The following is a 13,851-nucleotide window of genomic DNA, read 5'->3' as shown; positions in this document are numbered from 1 at the left end:
AACTTGGCAACTTTATGGGCTAGCTGAGGAATTGTGGGAGTTGAAGTCCACAAGTCTTAAAATTGTCAAGTTTGGAGACTCCAGTCTAGCTAAATGGTTAGGATCTTCCCCACGTTTTTGGAAATGGTTAACTATCTTTCCTCCTGCTTGATAGCTCACGTCAGGCAATATGGTAAGGCAACTCCAAACAACAGATCCAAGACTGGGGAGAGACAGGACCAAACTGGAGATGAGTATAGTACATTATCCAATTGCAGCCATCATGGAAATACTGCTGCTTTTCCAAGGCACAATGGCTCAGGGTTGTTGTTTTTTTAATTTATCGCCATGATGCCCATCAATTCACATTACAATAGGCCTGAGCCCCAGGCAGATTTGTGCTAGCAGAGCTTAAGAACTCAACCAAACAGATATAAAAACTGCTATCCAACTAAGCTGTAATCAAACCAAGAAGACATTTCTTAATAGTTAGTGAGAACAACTTAGTCAATGGGACAGCTTGCCTCCTGGAGTTAAGGATGTCCAAAAGACTAGACAACCATTTGTCTAGGATGGAATAAGGATCCCTACCTTGGACTAGAAGACCTGCAAGGCTCCTTTCAGCCCCATAAGTCTAGAAACATAGAGAAACATAGAAGTCTGACGGCAGAAAAAGACCTCATGGTCCATCTAGTCTGCCCTTATACTATTTCCTGTATTTTATCTTACAATGGATATATGTTTATCCCAGGCATGTTTAAATTCAGTTACTGTGGATTTACCAACCACGTCTTCTGGAAGTTTGTTCCAAGGATCTACTACTCTTTCAGTGAAATAATATTTTCTCACGTTGCTTTTGATCTTTCCCCCAACTAACTTCAGATTGTGTCCCCTTGTTCTTGTGTTCACTTTCCTATGAAAAACACTTCTATTTCTAATTCAATCTAATGATAGGTCCACATTCCTTTTCATAGGGAGAATATTTTCAAATCCTACTCAGAAGCACCTGGTACTCTTAGAGTATCGTCCCCAGCAGGCAGGGGGTCCCCGTCTTCAACGATTTTCGGTGTTTCTTTTGCTTCACAGAAGCAAAAAAACACCAAAAATTGGCATAATCTCACATGATAAAGCATCTTCATGTGAGATTTTGCTACCAGGGCATGCGCAAAAGCCAAATCTCATGCGGACGCATGCATGTAGGGGATGCGGAATTGCGCGCACAGCTCCATTTTGCCTACTGGAACGCCGTCTCCCGCCATCCCACCAGGAACCCATTACTGGTCCCCAGTCCTAGAAGTTCTACACTATTTGGCTTCATAAAAATAACAACTGCAGATCTAAGCCATCTAGCGCAGAAAAACAAGAAGCACATATTTCTTTTGGTAATGCCAAATAAATATTCAGAAACAAACACTATCTGTGACATGAGTTCTCTTCTCCAGTATCATATTTAATAGACCTGGGTTTTTTTCCCTCTCATTTGAGGGGAGAGAAGGAAGTGAAACTTTTAGAAACTTCCACTAGGGGGAAAAAATGCGTCAGAAATCGTTCATTTCCCAGGTCTCAAAGCACTAGCGAATCCAAAAGCTTTGGAGCCAGCAAGATGTAGCTATATCAGGTGTCTTCTTAGCCAAGATTCTAAGGCATCATTCAAGGAGCTTCGGTGGGTTTAGAAGGCATTCTGAGTAGGGGTGGATTCCCATTCCAACTGCTACTGGTGCGCTGCGCATGACGGTTCACTTCTCCTGTGCGTGTGCGTGCACCCCTTAGCGAGTTTTTGCTTCTGTGCAAAATCTCCCAGGGGAATGCACGGGAGCAAAAAAAAAATCACCAAAATCTCACGCGCACCGCATCCCCTTGCGAGATTTTGCTTCCTGCGCATGCTGGGATGCACGTTTGCGCATGCAGGAGAAAGAAAGCTGCATGCACAGCAAAACTTTTGCGACCGGTGCGGCACCCTTATCTGTACTGGTAACAACCCACCACTGATTCTGAGATACTTCCTTCACACAGCAGCGCCTCCCACCAATTCCTGACAACCAGCACTGTAGATCCTGTTAAATCATCCTCTGAGATCACACAGGATCAGAGATATTTGCAAATGGGATCCACTGCAAGCGTGAAGGGAACTTTCAGGGGCCAACCTAGCAGTTCCATTCTGAACAGCTCTGACCCTTTAACATTCCCAAATCCATCCAGCTTTTTAATCTGCCTCTTTGCCCCCTCGATGATCAAGTTTTCATTAATCGTGTCGGCCCATCTCCATCCCTATTACTGCTATGATAACAGGAGTGTAAATTGTCACAAATGTTTCATAGGTGGGTCCCCCCCCCCGAAAACACTCTCAGGCATAGTTCCCTCTAAGCTGAGCAGTGAGCAATCGCTCACTTAAAAATCATCATCAACTCAGAGTTTTCCAAACCTGCCCAGAAGCCGAGAGGGGAAGAGTGAGAGGGAAGGAGAGAGAGAGGAAGAGAGAGAAACAGATAGAAAAAAGAGAGGAAGGAAAAGAGAAAGAAAAAGAATGGGAGTAAGGAAGAGAGAAAGAAAATCAAAATCTAGTTTGAAACTAGCTCAACTATTTAAGTGGCATTTTGATATTGATAGAGTTGCCCTATTATGAGCTCACTGTCATAGACACACAGTACAGTATTTTATTTTCAAATTCTCTGAGGCAAAACAGGGTGGGTTGTTTGTTTGTTTGTTTGTTTGTTTATTTATTTATTATTTCTGTGCCGCCCAGTCCCGAAGGGACTGCCGCTCAGACACTATACTTTTCCGCCCACCCCCCAAAAAAATTAGAGGGAACACTGCTCTCAGGATCTAAGTGTTTAGAGGAGGATGAGCTACATCGTTTTCATTGAGATAACAGTCAATTCTTCTTCAAGATTTATTACCGAGATTTTACTAGTGCCTCTGGAGAGTGGCATTTCCTTCCGTGGCAGCTGTCCCTGTCTTTCACTTCCTTCACTGACTGATGCTGCTACGTTCTTGGCTAATCAGGCACCTGGTTTCAAGAGCATTTTTCTTGCGAGATGGATACTTCCTCTGATTTTTGCTAAAACAAGTCCTTGCCTCCCTCCCAACAATCATCCCAGCAGTGCATTTAATCTTAGCCATTTTTCAAGCATTTCCCAACATCATCTCTGGATTAAGGTTAGGATTTCACCTGGCCTTCCACACCTCCAGGAGGCCTCCCGAAGCTTTGGTGACTCCTCTACGAACCCTTACATAGACTCCTCCTACTTTGGGTCCCCGCTGCCCCGTGATTCTGTCCTGTTTGCTTTTTATCTTGAGGGAAACATGGGGCTTCCACAACATGCACTCGTTCACCGAGAGGTGGGTGATTTGTCTTGCCAGTCCAGTTACCCTCTTCCCCGCCCTTCCTGCAGCCGTCTCTCTAGGCGGTCCAGTTTCGCCAAATTCTCTTTCAGCAGTTTGCTGTTCGGGACCAGCTGTAAAGCTTTCTCGTAATATTGGCGCGCACTGATGTAGTTGCCCTGCAAAAATAAGAACGTGGAACAAGAGGGGAAAGAATCAAAACACATTTTTCATAACTTCACAGGCAGGCTCTAGAGCAGTGATTTTCAACCTTTTTTGAGCCGCGGCACATTTTTTACATTTACAAAACCTTGGGGCACATTGAGCGGGGGGGGCGCTAAAAAAGTTTGGACAAAAACATTATCTCTCTCTCTCTTCCTCCCCTTCACTCTATTTCTTTCTCCCTCCCTCTTTCTCTCCCTTCCCTCCTCTTTCTCTCTCTCTCTCCACCCCTCTTTCTTTCTCTTCCTTCCTTCCTCTCTTTTTTGCTTTCTCTCTCCCTCCCTATCTCCCTCTATGTCTTTCTCTCTCTCTCTTTCTTTCTTTCTTTCTCTCTCTCTTTCTCTCTTTCTTTCTCTTGTTTTCTCTCTCTCTTGCTTTCTTTCTCTCTCTCTTGCTTTCTTTCTCTCTTGCTTTCTCTCTCTCTTGCTTTCTCTCTGTCTCTCTCTTGCTTTCTCTCTCTCTTGCCTTCTTTCTCTCTCTTTCTCTCTCTCTCTTTCTTTCTCTTGTTTTATCTCTCTCTTTCTTTCTTTCTTTCTTTCTTTCTTTCTTTCTTTCTCTCTCTCTCTCTTGCTTTCTTTCTCTCTCTCTCTCTTTCTTTCTCTCTCTCTTGCTTTCTTTCTCTCAGAGCTTCGCGGCACACCTGACCTTGTCTTGCGGCACACTAGTGTGCCACGGCACACTGGTTGAAAAACACTGCTCTAGAGCAGTGATGGCGAACCTATGACACGGGAGCCATATGGGAGGGCACGCAAGACTTTTCCATCTTTCGGCCCTTGGAAAGGCCATTTCAACCTCCAGATGCTCCAGTTTGTTTGTTTGTTTGTTTGTTTGTTTGTTTGTTTGTTTGTTCGTTCGTTCGTTCGTTCATTCATTCAATTTTTATGCCGCCCTTCTCCTTAGACTCAGGGCGGCTTACAACATGTTAGCAATAGCACTTTTTAACAGAGCCAGTCTATTGCCCCCACAATCCGGGTCCTCCTTTTACCCACCTCGGAAGGATGGAAGGCTGAGTCAACCTTGAGCCGGTGATGAGATTTGAACCGCTGACCTTCAGATCTGCAGTCAGCATCAGTGGCCTGCAGTACAGCACTCTACCTGTTGCGCCACCCCGGCTCAGTTTGCCAACACTGCTCTAGATTTTTCATTTAGATACCAACATTCTGCAGACGTCATGTCATTGTTTTTGCAGTACAGGTAGCCCTCGGTTTACAACCAGAGAAGGGTGGGTTCCGGATTGCTCTACTGGATTTCATTTTCTGCAACAAACTCTGACAGGCCCATATTTCATTCTCTGCTGCTACTATGGCCAATTGCAGTTACTGCTGTCCCCATCTAAGATTTTTACTCAGAGCCAGCTGTCTGAAAACTCTGTGCCCGGTTTACAAATTTATTATTACAGTCATAGACCAAAACAAATAAAAAACACTCAGTGAATACACAATCAAAAGTAGTAGGACAAAAGGATAAATAACAGATAAAACCCATTATAAAATCCAGTCTATCAATTATGCATTGCCAATACTACTAAAATTACAATCCATAAGCTGTGAGGTCTATATTCAGTTTGATGCTATTCGGGAAAGGAATAAACAAGGTTGCCACATTTGTCGTATAAATTAGCTAAGGTGTATTAGGCACTTAAAAGCTGGCCACAAATAGTATACATACATACATACATACATATATACATACATACATACATACATACATACATGCATGCATACATACATTCTTGCTTATAGAGAAAAGAACAAGGCTAAACGTTTGTGAATCTTCTCTTGTTAAAGCCCTATTTCATTTAGGAGCTATCCCTCTCACAAAACTGTTTATCGGCTACAGGTGCAATCAGAAACCCTGGGTTGTGCCTAATAGGAAGGTGTAAAGGAGATGACCCAAGGTAAAGTTAGTACTAAGGTAGCTCCCAAGCTGAGCAGCTACATTTTGAGGTCATGGTATTTAGGTTAGAGAGGACATTCAGTTCAATGGTTAACAGTTAACAGTCAACAGTTTTCTGTGCTTCTTTAAGTGATAACTTAAAATAACAAGAAGTTTAATTTAAAATCATCCTTCAGATACATTTTGTTGCAGCTCTACCCTAAATTAGAATAGAACAAGTCTACTTGAGAAGTCTACTGTAGCTTGTAACACTTTTAATTGGACAATGTAAAGAACTTTTGATCTTTACTATTTAATTAAACATTTAATAATAAATACTGTTATAAGTAGACTTAGGAGACCTAGATAATCTAACGTCATGTAATCCTAAGTGATCTGGTGACCACACATTATGTACCAACCAAAGGATTATAGATCACAGGGATGACTCACAAATAATGTCTGCATTTTCTTACCTTGATGTGTTCAATGCCTCCCATATTCATCCATGCTTGTGCTTGTTCTGGGTTGAAGTCTACAGACACTTTATAGCTCTACAATTATCATGAAAATAAAAACTCAACATTAGAAGACCCATCTCTGCAGTATCTTGTGGAGATCTTAATGTACACAAGGAATACCATGGCACCGGGCCAGATTATCTCAGGGACCGCCTTCTGCCGCACAAATCCCAGCGACCAGTTAGGTCCCACAGAGTGGGCCTTCTCCGGGTCCCATCAACTAAACAATGTCGGTTGGCAGGGCCCAGGGGAAGAGCCTTCTCTGTGGCGGCCCCGGCCCTCTGGAACCAACTCCCCCCAGAGATTAGAATAGCCCCCACCCTCCTTTCGTAAGCTCCTCAAAACCCACCTCTGCCGTCAGGCATGGGGGAACTAAGATAATCTTTCCCCCTAGGCTTCTACAATTTATGCATCGTATGTTTGTATGTATGATTGGTTTTATAACAAGGGTTTTTAGCTGTTTTAGTATTGGATTTTTACATTCTGTTTTTGTCACTGTTGTTAGCCGCCCCGAGTCCACGGAGAGGGGCGGCATACAAATACAATCAATCAATCAATCAATCAATCAATCAATCAATCAATCAATAAGTAGCTTTCCCCCACACTTGAGTTCTTAGATATTATAGAATATTAATTCCCAGCTATTTTACTGGGTGAAGATATGCTGGGGGTCGGAAATGAATCATAAAAGGGAGCCACAATTTGAGATGGACAGGATATAACAACTGTAATTTCCTTAGGACAATCAATATGTTTAACACAACTAGCATATGTTCCAAGAAGAAGGGTACCATTCTGCAAAGACTTTGAAAAACTATCCTCTGTAAAAAGTTTTTTGGGGGGTAGGGGAACAAAGGGAAAACTAGAGGTGCTATCTTGAAGAGAGCCAGCTAATATTCTAATGAGAGGGGAAAAGAAAAAAAATACAGTTCAAATGGAGATGAACTCTGGGATATGAGCTCAATATTATGAATCACAGAGACTGTTCCAAATAAAGAAACTGAGAACTTTGGCCGGATAACAAAAGTTGATCCATAATCCCTGGAAATAAGCATATAGTCACCTATTAATTTTTAAACATAATCTAAAATAGATTATGTTTCTCTGGAACTTATCCTCTTGCTATTTAGCCAGTGATGGGCTGATGCCCCGACGGGGGGCGGGACACACACACACACGCGCGCACGCAGTGGGGATAGTAGGTTTATGCACTATTTATTGAATACTTTATTGTTTTTTTATTGTCCTTCCTTCTCTATAGCTTAGTATGATCCTTAATTACTTTTAGAATAGGAAATAATTAAATAGTGTGTTTTTACCCATAAATGCTTTAATTATTTTAAACATTATCTAGAACTGAACTTTTAAAACAATTAAAGGAAATTGAGCTACTTGCCTAATCTAATATACCCCTCAGCTATTATGATTTATGTATAGTCTATTTGGGTTGTATGATTGTTTTTATTATAAAGGTTTTAAATACTGTTTTTAATATTGGATTTGTACTCTGTATATTGCTTGTTGTGAGCCACTCCGAGTCTTCGGAGAGGGGCGGCATACAAATATAAATAATAATAATAATAATAATAATAATAATAATAATAATAATAATAATAATAAAAATGATAATGATAACAATAATAACAATAACAATAATAATAATAATAATAATAATAATAATAATCTGTTACAATATTGAACCTTGTGGGTTCTGTACAAAACCTTAAAATGTTCCTGTGCTCAACAAATAATGCTGTCTATAATTTGTCCTTTTTGCGGCTATTCAAATAATGTGACTTAATCAACTGAAAAAGAATCCAAACACCTATTTGAAAACTTATCTTGGTCAGTAAGCCACTCCCACCCAGTTATGTGACCTTTAAACGAACCCCTAATCACATGATTGTCAAGCCACTCCCACCTGGTCACATGGCCGGCAAGCCACTCCTACCCAGTCACATGACCATCAAGCCACACCCACACAATAAGCCACAGCCTTTTTGCTTCATGATCCTCAAATGCATGTGTTCAATTAAGCAACTTGAAGAGCATCACTTAGGTTTAATTAATGAATTCAATCTATGTATTCATATGTAAGTGAGTACCTCAAAAGCTTTGTCCAGGTGGTTTTGTTCTCTTAGTTGGTTTCCTTTGGTGAAAAAGAGCTCTGATATGATTTTGGGATCCTTTGGTTTCAGTTGTAAAGCTTTGTCTATGGCTTCAAGTGCCTGCACAGATATACACAACAAATGTATATGAACTCAAATGGCTCCAAATTCGAATGCAGAAAATACAAACGTCAGGAACAGAGTGGTCAATGTTTAGAATGCTCTACCTGATTCCATTGTTACATCCTCTAATGCTCACAGCTTCAACCATAAATTGTCTACCATTGTCTACCCCACTCCTAAGAGGTCCATAAAGGGGGCATGCATAAGCGCATCAGCGTGCCTACCGTCCCTGTCCTACCATCCTCATTTATTTGTATTCATTTATTTTGTTCAAATCCATGTTTATATTTATATCTGCTATCTTGTACACGTTTGACAAACTAATGAATACAACAGCAGATCATGGCCCTAAAGTACCATCTTCAGCCACTTACTATCTATGGATCACTAGGTGGATCCAAATTCTGTGTTTAAACTTTCATTTCCTGTGTTTTGCTGAGGCTGTTGTCATTAACTATTTACAACCTTCCTTATTCATGCAGAAGCAGCTTTATGTCAATCTATGCCTGTGGGCGTAAGGCTTGTCATTGGTTGTTTTTATGTCAATCTGAGCCTCCTATCAGTGTAAGGCTTGTCATTGGTTGCTTTTTTGCATACCTTGTAGGCTTATATTTTATTGTAATATACAGTAGGTACTGATGAATCAATACGAAATGCTTGCATCTACTTCTGTTCGCCTTTCAACTGTATTGTTAAAATTATTTAAAGGGACTAATTGTTTTAAAAACTCCTATTGTAAATCAACAGGAATTTATAAATGTAAATGAAGTAGTGTAGATATAGTAGTAGATAGTGTAGTAGTGTAGATAGTAGTATGTAAATGAAGTAGTGTTGGGTTTCCTGCCTAAGCAGGGGGTTGGACTAGAAGACCTCCAAGGTCCCTTCCAAATTATTATGGTTGTTTTGACTTATCTTTTTCCAATTACCTTCCAGATATGGGTAGAGGACAGCATTTGGACTAGAGGGGTAACTCTACCTTGTTGTAGCTCTCTTGCTTGCTGTAAATGGCAGATAGCAAGCGGTAACACTCCAGGCACTCAGCCCCTTCGGTCACAATGTGGCTCAACATTTGCTCTGCTTCCTTGGCTTGTCCCATCATTGTTAAAACCTGAGCCTATAAAGAGAGAGAGAGAAAAGAAGTAGTAAAGGAAACAATTCTCCCTCCTAGAATCCTGGGGAATATTTAGTTGGTCTCCTCTGTAAGGCAGTCTAAGAACACTAAAGGTACAGGATTAAGTCTTATGCCAGTGATGGCGAACCTATGGCACAGATGTTGGAATAAAGTAGAGAAATGGATAAATGAAATAACAAAGGAGAAGATTAAAAAATCTCCTTATTTTTTCTTATTGGGTATTTCAAACATTAAGTATAAAAAAGAAATTTATTACTTAATAATACATATATTGGTTGCGGCAAGAATTACATTTGCGCAGAAATGGAAAGAAAAGGAAATACCAAAGGATGTAGAAGTTTATAAAAAAAATTATGGAATGTGCAGAACTTGACATGATGACAGAACGCTTGAATAATCAAGTAGAAACAGAATTTTATAAAATATGGAATAAAATATGGAAAAAGACCATGAGGTCTTTTTCTGCCGTCAGACTTCTATGTTTCTATGTTTCTAAAGTATACGAATGGTGGAACTTTAAAAATAACATTAACAGTTAAAGTAACAAGAATTTAGAACTTCTTGAACTTATAATTTTGAAATTTTGTAAGTTAGAGTTTAATAGTTTAAAAATGTTTATAGTATGATAAAGTTAGATATGCTATTCATTATATTATATTTTTTGAATAAGTATTTTACAGATAAAGAAATTTAATTAACATATAGAATTAAATTTAACAAATACCTAATATAAACGTATGCTATTTTTGTATTGATCTGATTATAGTTAGGTTTTTACTTTTTGTAGTAGTTAGACTTCTAAGATAAGCGGAGCAATGGCAACTCCTTGAGTGTTAAATGTTGTACGTCTTTGTTTGTCTTTTTAAAAAATACAATAAAAATATTTCAAAACATAAAAAAAGCCCTACATGGCATAGAACCAGATTATCTCTGAGACCGCCTTCTGCTGCACAAATCCCAGCATCCGGTCAGGTCCCACAGAGTTGGTCTCCTCAGGGTCCCATCAGCCAGACAATGCCGGCTGGCGAGGCCTAGGGGAAGAGCCTTCCCTGTGGGGGCCCCGGCCCTCTGGAATCAGCTCCCCCCAGAGATTCACACTGCCCTCACCCTCCTTGCCTTCCGTAAGAATTTGAAAACACATTTATGTCGCCAGGCTTGGGGTCATTAGACCCCAACCTCTGCCCAATGAATGTATTCAGTGTGATAGTATTTATGTGACTCTTTGATTTTAAATGTTTAGTTTTTAAGATAATTTTTAAATTAATTATTCTATTAATTGGCCTAGAAATGTTTTATTTATTGTATCCTTTTACCAAAATGTTGTAAGCCGCCCCGAGTCCATGGAGACGGGCGGCAGATAAGTCAAACAAGCAAGCAAGCAAACAAACAAATAGATAATTTCAGGTTCTCATACCTGCATGCAAAAAGAAATGTGTAAAGACGACACCTGTGGCAGAGTCTGAAGAAGAACAGCGTACACTCACCAGAGCCAGCCGAGTCTCTTTGTTGGAGGGATTCAATGAGGCAGCTTCCCTATAAATCTTTAAAGCATCTTCGTATCGGCCTGTGTTATAGTACAGTGCTCCAAGCGGGGAGAGAATTTCGACCTTCCGTGCTACCTTAAGCGCCCTAAATAATAGAGTAAAATAATAAATTACGTACAGGACCTCTTTAAAGTTCTCTAACCTTTTCTTTTACCCCAGTGATGGCGAACCTATGGCATGTGTGCAACAGGTGGCATGCTGAGCCATAACTGCCGACATGCAAGCTGTTGCCCGAGCTCAGCTCCAAAGCACATGTGTGCACCGGCCAGTTGATTTTTGGCTTGTGTGAGGCTCTAGGAGGGTGTTTTCAACTTCCAGGGGGCTCTGGGGAAACAGAGGGCATTTTTGACCTCCCCAGGCTCCAGGGAAGCCTCTGAAGACTTGGGAAGGTGAAAAATGGGCCTCCCAGGCCCACTAGTAGCTGGGAAATGGGCCATTTTTGGCCTCCAGAGGGCCTCTGTGGGGGCAGAAGAAGCTATTTTTGCCCTCCCCAGGCATTGAATTATGGGTATGGCACAATAGCACATGCACACGCTCTTTCGGCACCCAAGGTAAAAAAAAGTTCACCATCACTGTTCTATTCTGGCTCCACCAGCCCTTACTAAAAATAAAATAATAATAATAATAATAATCTGGAATTCAGACAAAATTCAAATTCTTTCTTTGCAGTAAACACCCAGAGCCAAGTGGTTATAAAAAGATGATAGCATAACCCTTTCAAAAAACACAGCACTACAGTGGTATCTCTACTTAGGTTCTTAAGTAGAAACGTTTGTAAGAAGAAGCAATTTTTTCATAGGAATCAATGTAAAAGCAAATAATGCGTGTGATTGGGGAAACCACAGGGAGGGTGGAGGCCCTGTTTCCTCCCAGGAGATTCCTAGAGAGGCCCCATGGAGGCTTCTCCCCACCTTTTCCAGCCCTGTTTCCTCCCAGGAGATTCCCAGAGAGGCCCCACAGAGGCTTCCCCCCACCTTTTCTGGCCCTGTTTCCTCCCAGGAGATTCCTAGAGAGGCCCCATGGAGGCTTCTCCCCACCTTTTCCAGCCCTGTTTCCTCCCAGGAGATTCCCAGAGAGGCCCCACAGAGGCTTCCCCCCACCTTTTCTGGCCCTGTTTCCTCCCAGAAGATTCCTAGAGAGGCCCCACAAAGGCTTCTCCCCGCCTTTTCCAGCCTTGTTTCCTCCCAAGATATTCCCAGAGAGGCCCCACAGAGGCTTTCCCCCGTCTTTTCTGGCCGTGTTTCCTCCCAGGAGATTCCCAGAGAGGCCCCACAGAGGCTTCCCCCCACCTTTTCTGGCCCTGTTTCCTCCCAGGAGATTCCTAGAGAGGCCCCACAGAGGCTTCTCCCAGCCTTTTCTGGCCCTGTTTCCTCCCAGGAGATTCCTAGAGAGGCAACACAGAGGCTTTCCCCGTCTTTTCCAGCCTTATTTCCTCCCAGGAGATTCCGAGAGAGGCCTCACGGAGGCGTCTCCCTGCCTTTTCCCGTTACAGTTTTGGAGGCTCAGGTTTGTAAGTAAAAAATGGTTCTTGAGAAGAGCCCAAAAAGTCTTGAACACCCAGTTCTTATCTAGAAAAGTTGGTAAGTAGAGGCATTTGTAGGTAGAGATACCACTGTATTTCCCTTTTAAAAGACAAAGATTTCTTGTTGCCTTGCCGAGAACATCCGAATGCCCACGTGCTTACCGCTTGTACCAGACTTCAGCATCCTTGTTCTGCCCCAAAGAGCGGTAGAGTCTTCCCAGATTCACCATGGCCACATGATGACCAGGGCTGAGTTCAATGGCTTTCTGATAGTGAGAGACAGCAGTCTCTGGAGATCCTGGGAAAAAGAAGGCTTTTGTTAGTGTTTGTTGTGGTTCCGTCTGAGGCCCCTCCGGGAACGGCTGACCTTCTGTCGGTTTCCAGCTCAGAGGGAGAGGCTGAGGAACAGGAGGTGCAGACAGACGAGGAGGAGGAATCCCAGGCTGAAGAAGAGGGAGGACAGCCAGAGTCCCACCAGGGGGAGCACTCCCCAGCAAGCAGCCTGGATTCCTTAGAGGAAAGTGCACAAGCCATAATTGATCTGCGACAACGAAGAGCTACTCAGAGACGGAATCAATTGGCTAAATACTTTCAGCATTAAAGTGGCAACAGCTGGGTTTGGGTGTGGTGCTCTTGGGAAAGGCTAAAAGGCAGACCCACCCTTCCTGGCTTGTGGAGTTTTATCTTTGAGAGTCGTGGGACCTGACTGTGAACTTTGGCGTCTTGGAATCCTGGTTTGTGCCTTTGACTATTGAAACCTTGGGGGGGGGTTGCCAGCAAGAAGCTTGCTGTATTGTCTGGACATCAGGACCCTGCTGTACCGTATTATATCCTGTCTGTTGGGAAGAACAGGTTTTCCTCTGTGCTTATTTTTTCCAGTTATAAAATACTTTTGGCTTTTACCAGAGTGTCTGGCTGTTTTTTCCAGTTGGTGTTGAGGTCAGAACAGTGTTGCTCTTAAGAGGGCTCACAAAATTTTGTTTGTTTGTATCTGTTCTGTCCGGCTGGATCAGAAATCAGAAATAAAGACCCAAACATGTGCTGTTTCAAAAGAACCCATAGGCAAAGTCTATTGATAACACAATTTCTGCAGTACAAGGGTTAATGCAAGGAATTTCATGCTGGCCGAGTTCCTCTAATTAGCAGAAGATAAGGAAAATTCGGGATGCCGGCCAGATAGGGTCATAAATCTCCACTAATGATGGGTCTGTGGTTTTTAACTACACTCACTGCCCAGAGAGTTTAATAGCTCCTGCAACAGGCAGGAATCGAAGTCTATAGAAGTAGAATAAGTCGCTCAACTCCAAGGCACCTTCCTACATAATGGGAAATATTGTTTGCCATACCCCCTTTCCCATCAGCCTGTCCTTTTATACTGCTAAGGTGTGGCCACAGGTTGCATAGATCTGTTTAACACCAAGAACCCCTTCTTGTGAGATATTCATGTCTCGATCTTATTCTCCTTTCCCTTGCATCTAGCAGGGGGGTTTGATCCTCAAAGTCC

General features: G+C 42.0%; 1 protein-coding gene across 2 annotated transcripts in view; it reads right to left on the bottom strand.

Moving 5' to 3' along the window:
• Window positions 1-2,671: 2,671 nt before the first annotated feature.
• Window positions 2,672-13,851, bottom strand: part of TMTC1 (transmembrane O-mannosyltransferase targeting cadherins 1) — a 201,224-nt gene continuing 190,044 nt past the window's right edge. For both annotated transcript variants that reach the window (XM_070754857.1, XM_070754858.1), the window contains 6 exons: window positions 12,510-12,645; window positions 10,766-10,910; window positions 9,126-9,263; window positions 8,024-8,146; window positions 5,874-5,951; window positions 2,672-3,479 (listed from right to left, as the gene is read on the bottom strand). In XM_070754857.1, coding sequence (XP_070610958.1) covers window positions 3,345-3,479; window positions 5,874-5,951; window positions 8,024-8,146; window positions 9,126-9,263; window positions 10,766-10,910; window positions 12,510-12,645 — 755 coding nt within the window. In that variant the 3' untranslated portion in view covers window positions 2,672-3,344. The remainder of the gene's footprint in view (window positions 3,480-5,873; window positions 5,952-8,023; window positions 8,147-9,125; window positions 9,264-10,765; window positions 10,911-12,509; window positions 12,646-13,851) is intronic.

This window comes from Erythrolamprus reginae, chromosome 6 (genome assembly GCF_031021105.1).
Source record: "Erythrolamprus reginae isolate rEryReg1 chromosome 6, rEryReg1.hap1, whole genome shotgun sequence".
In the NCBI taxonomy this organism is placed as follows: Eukaryota; Metazoa; Chordata; class Lepidosauria; order Squamata; family Dipsadidae; genus Erythrolamprus; species Erythrolamprus reginae.
Note: the sequence above shows the minus strand (reverse complement) of the source record. Positions and strands in the feature narration are given on the sequence as shown.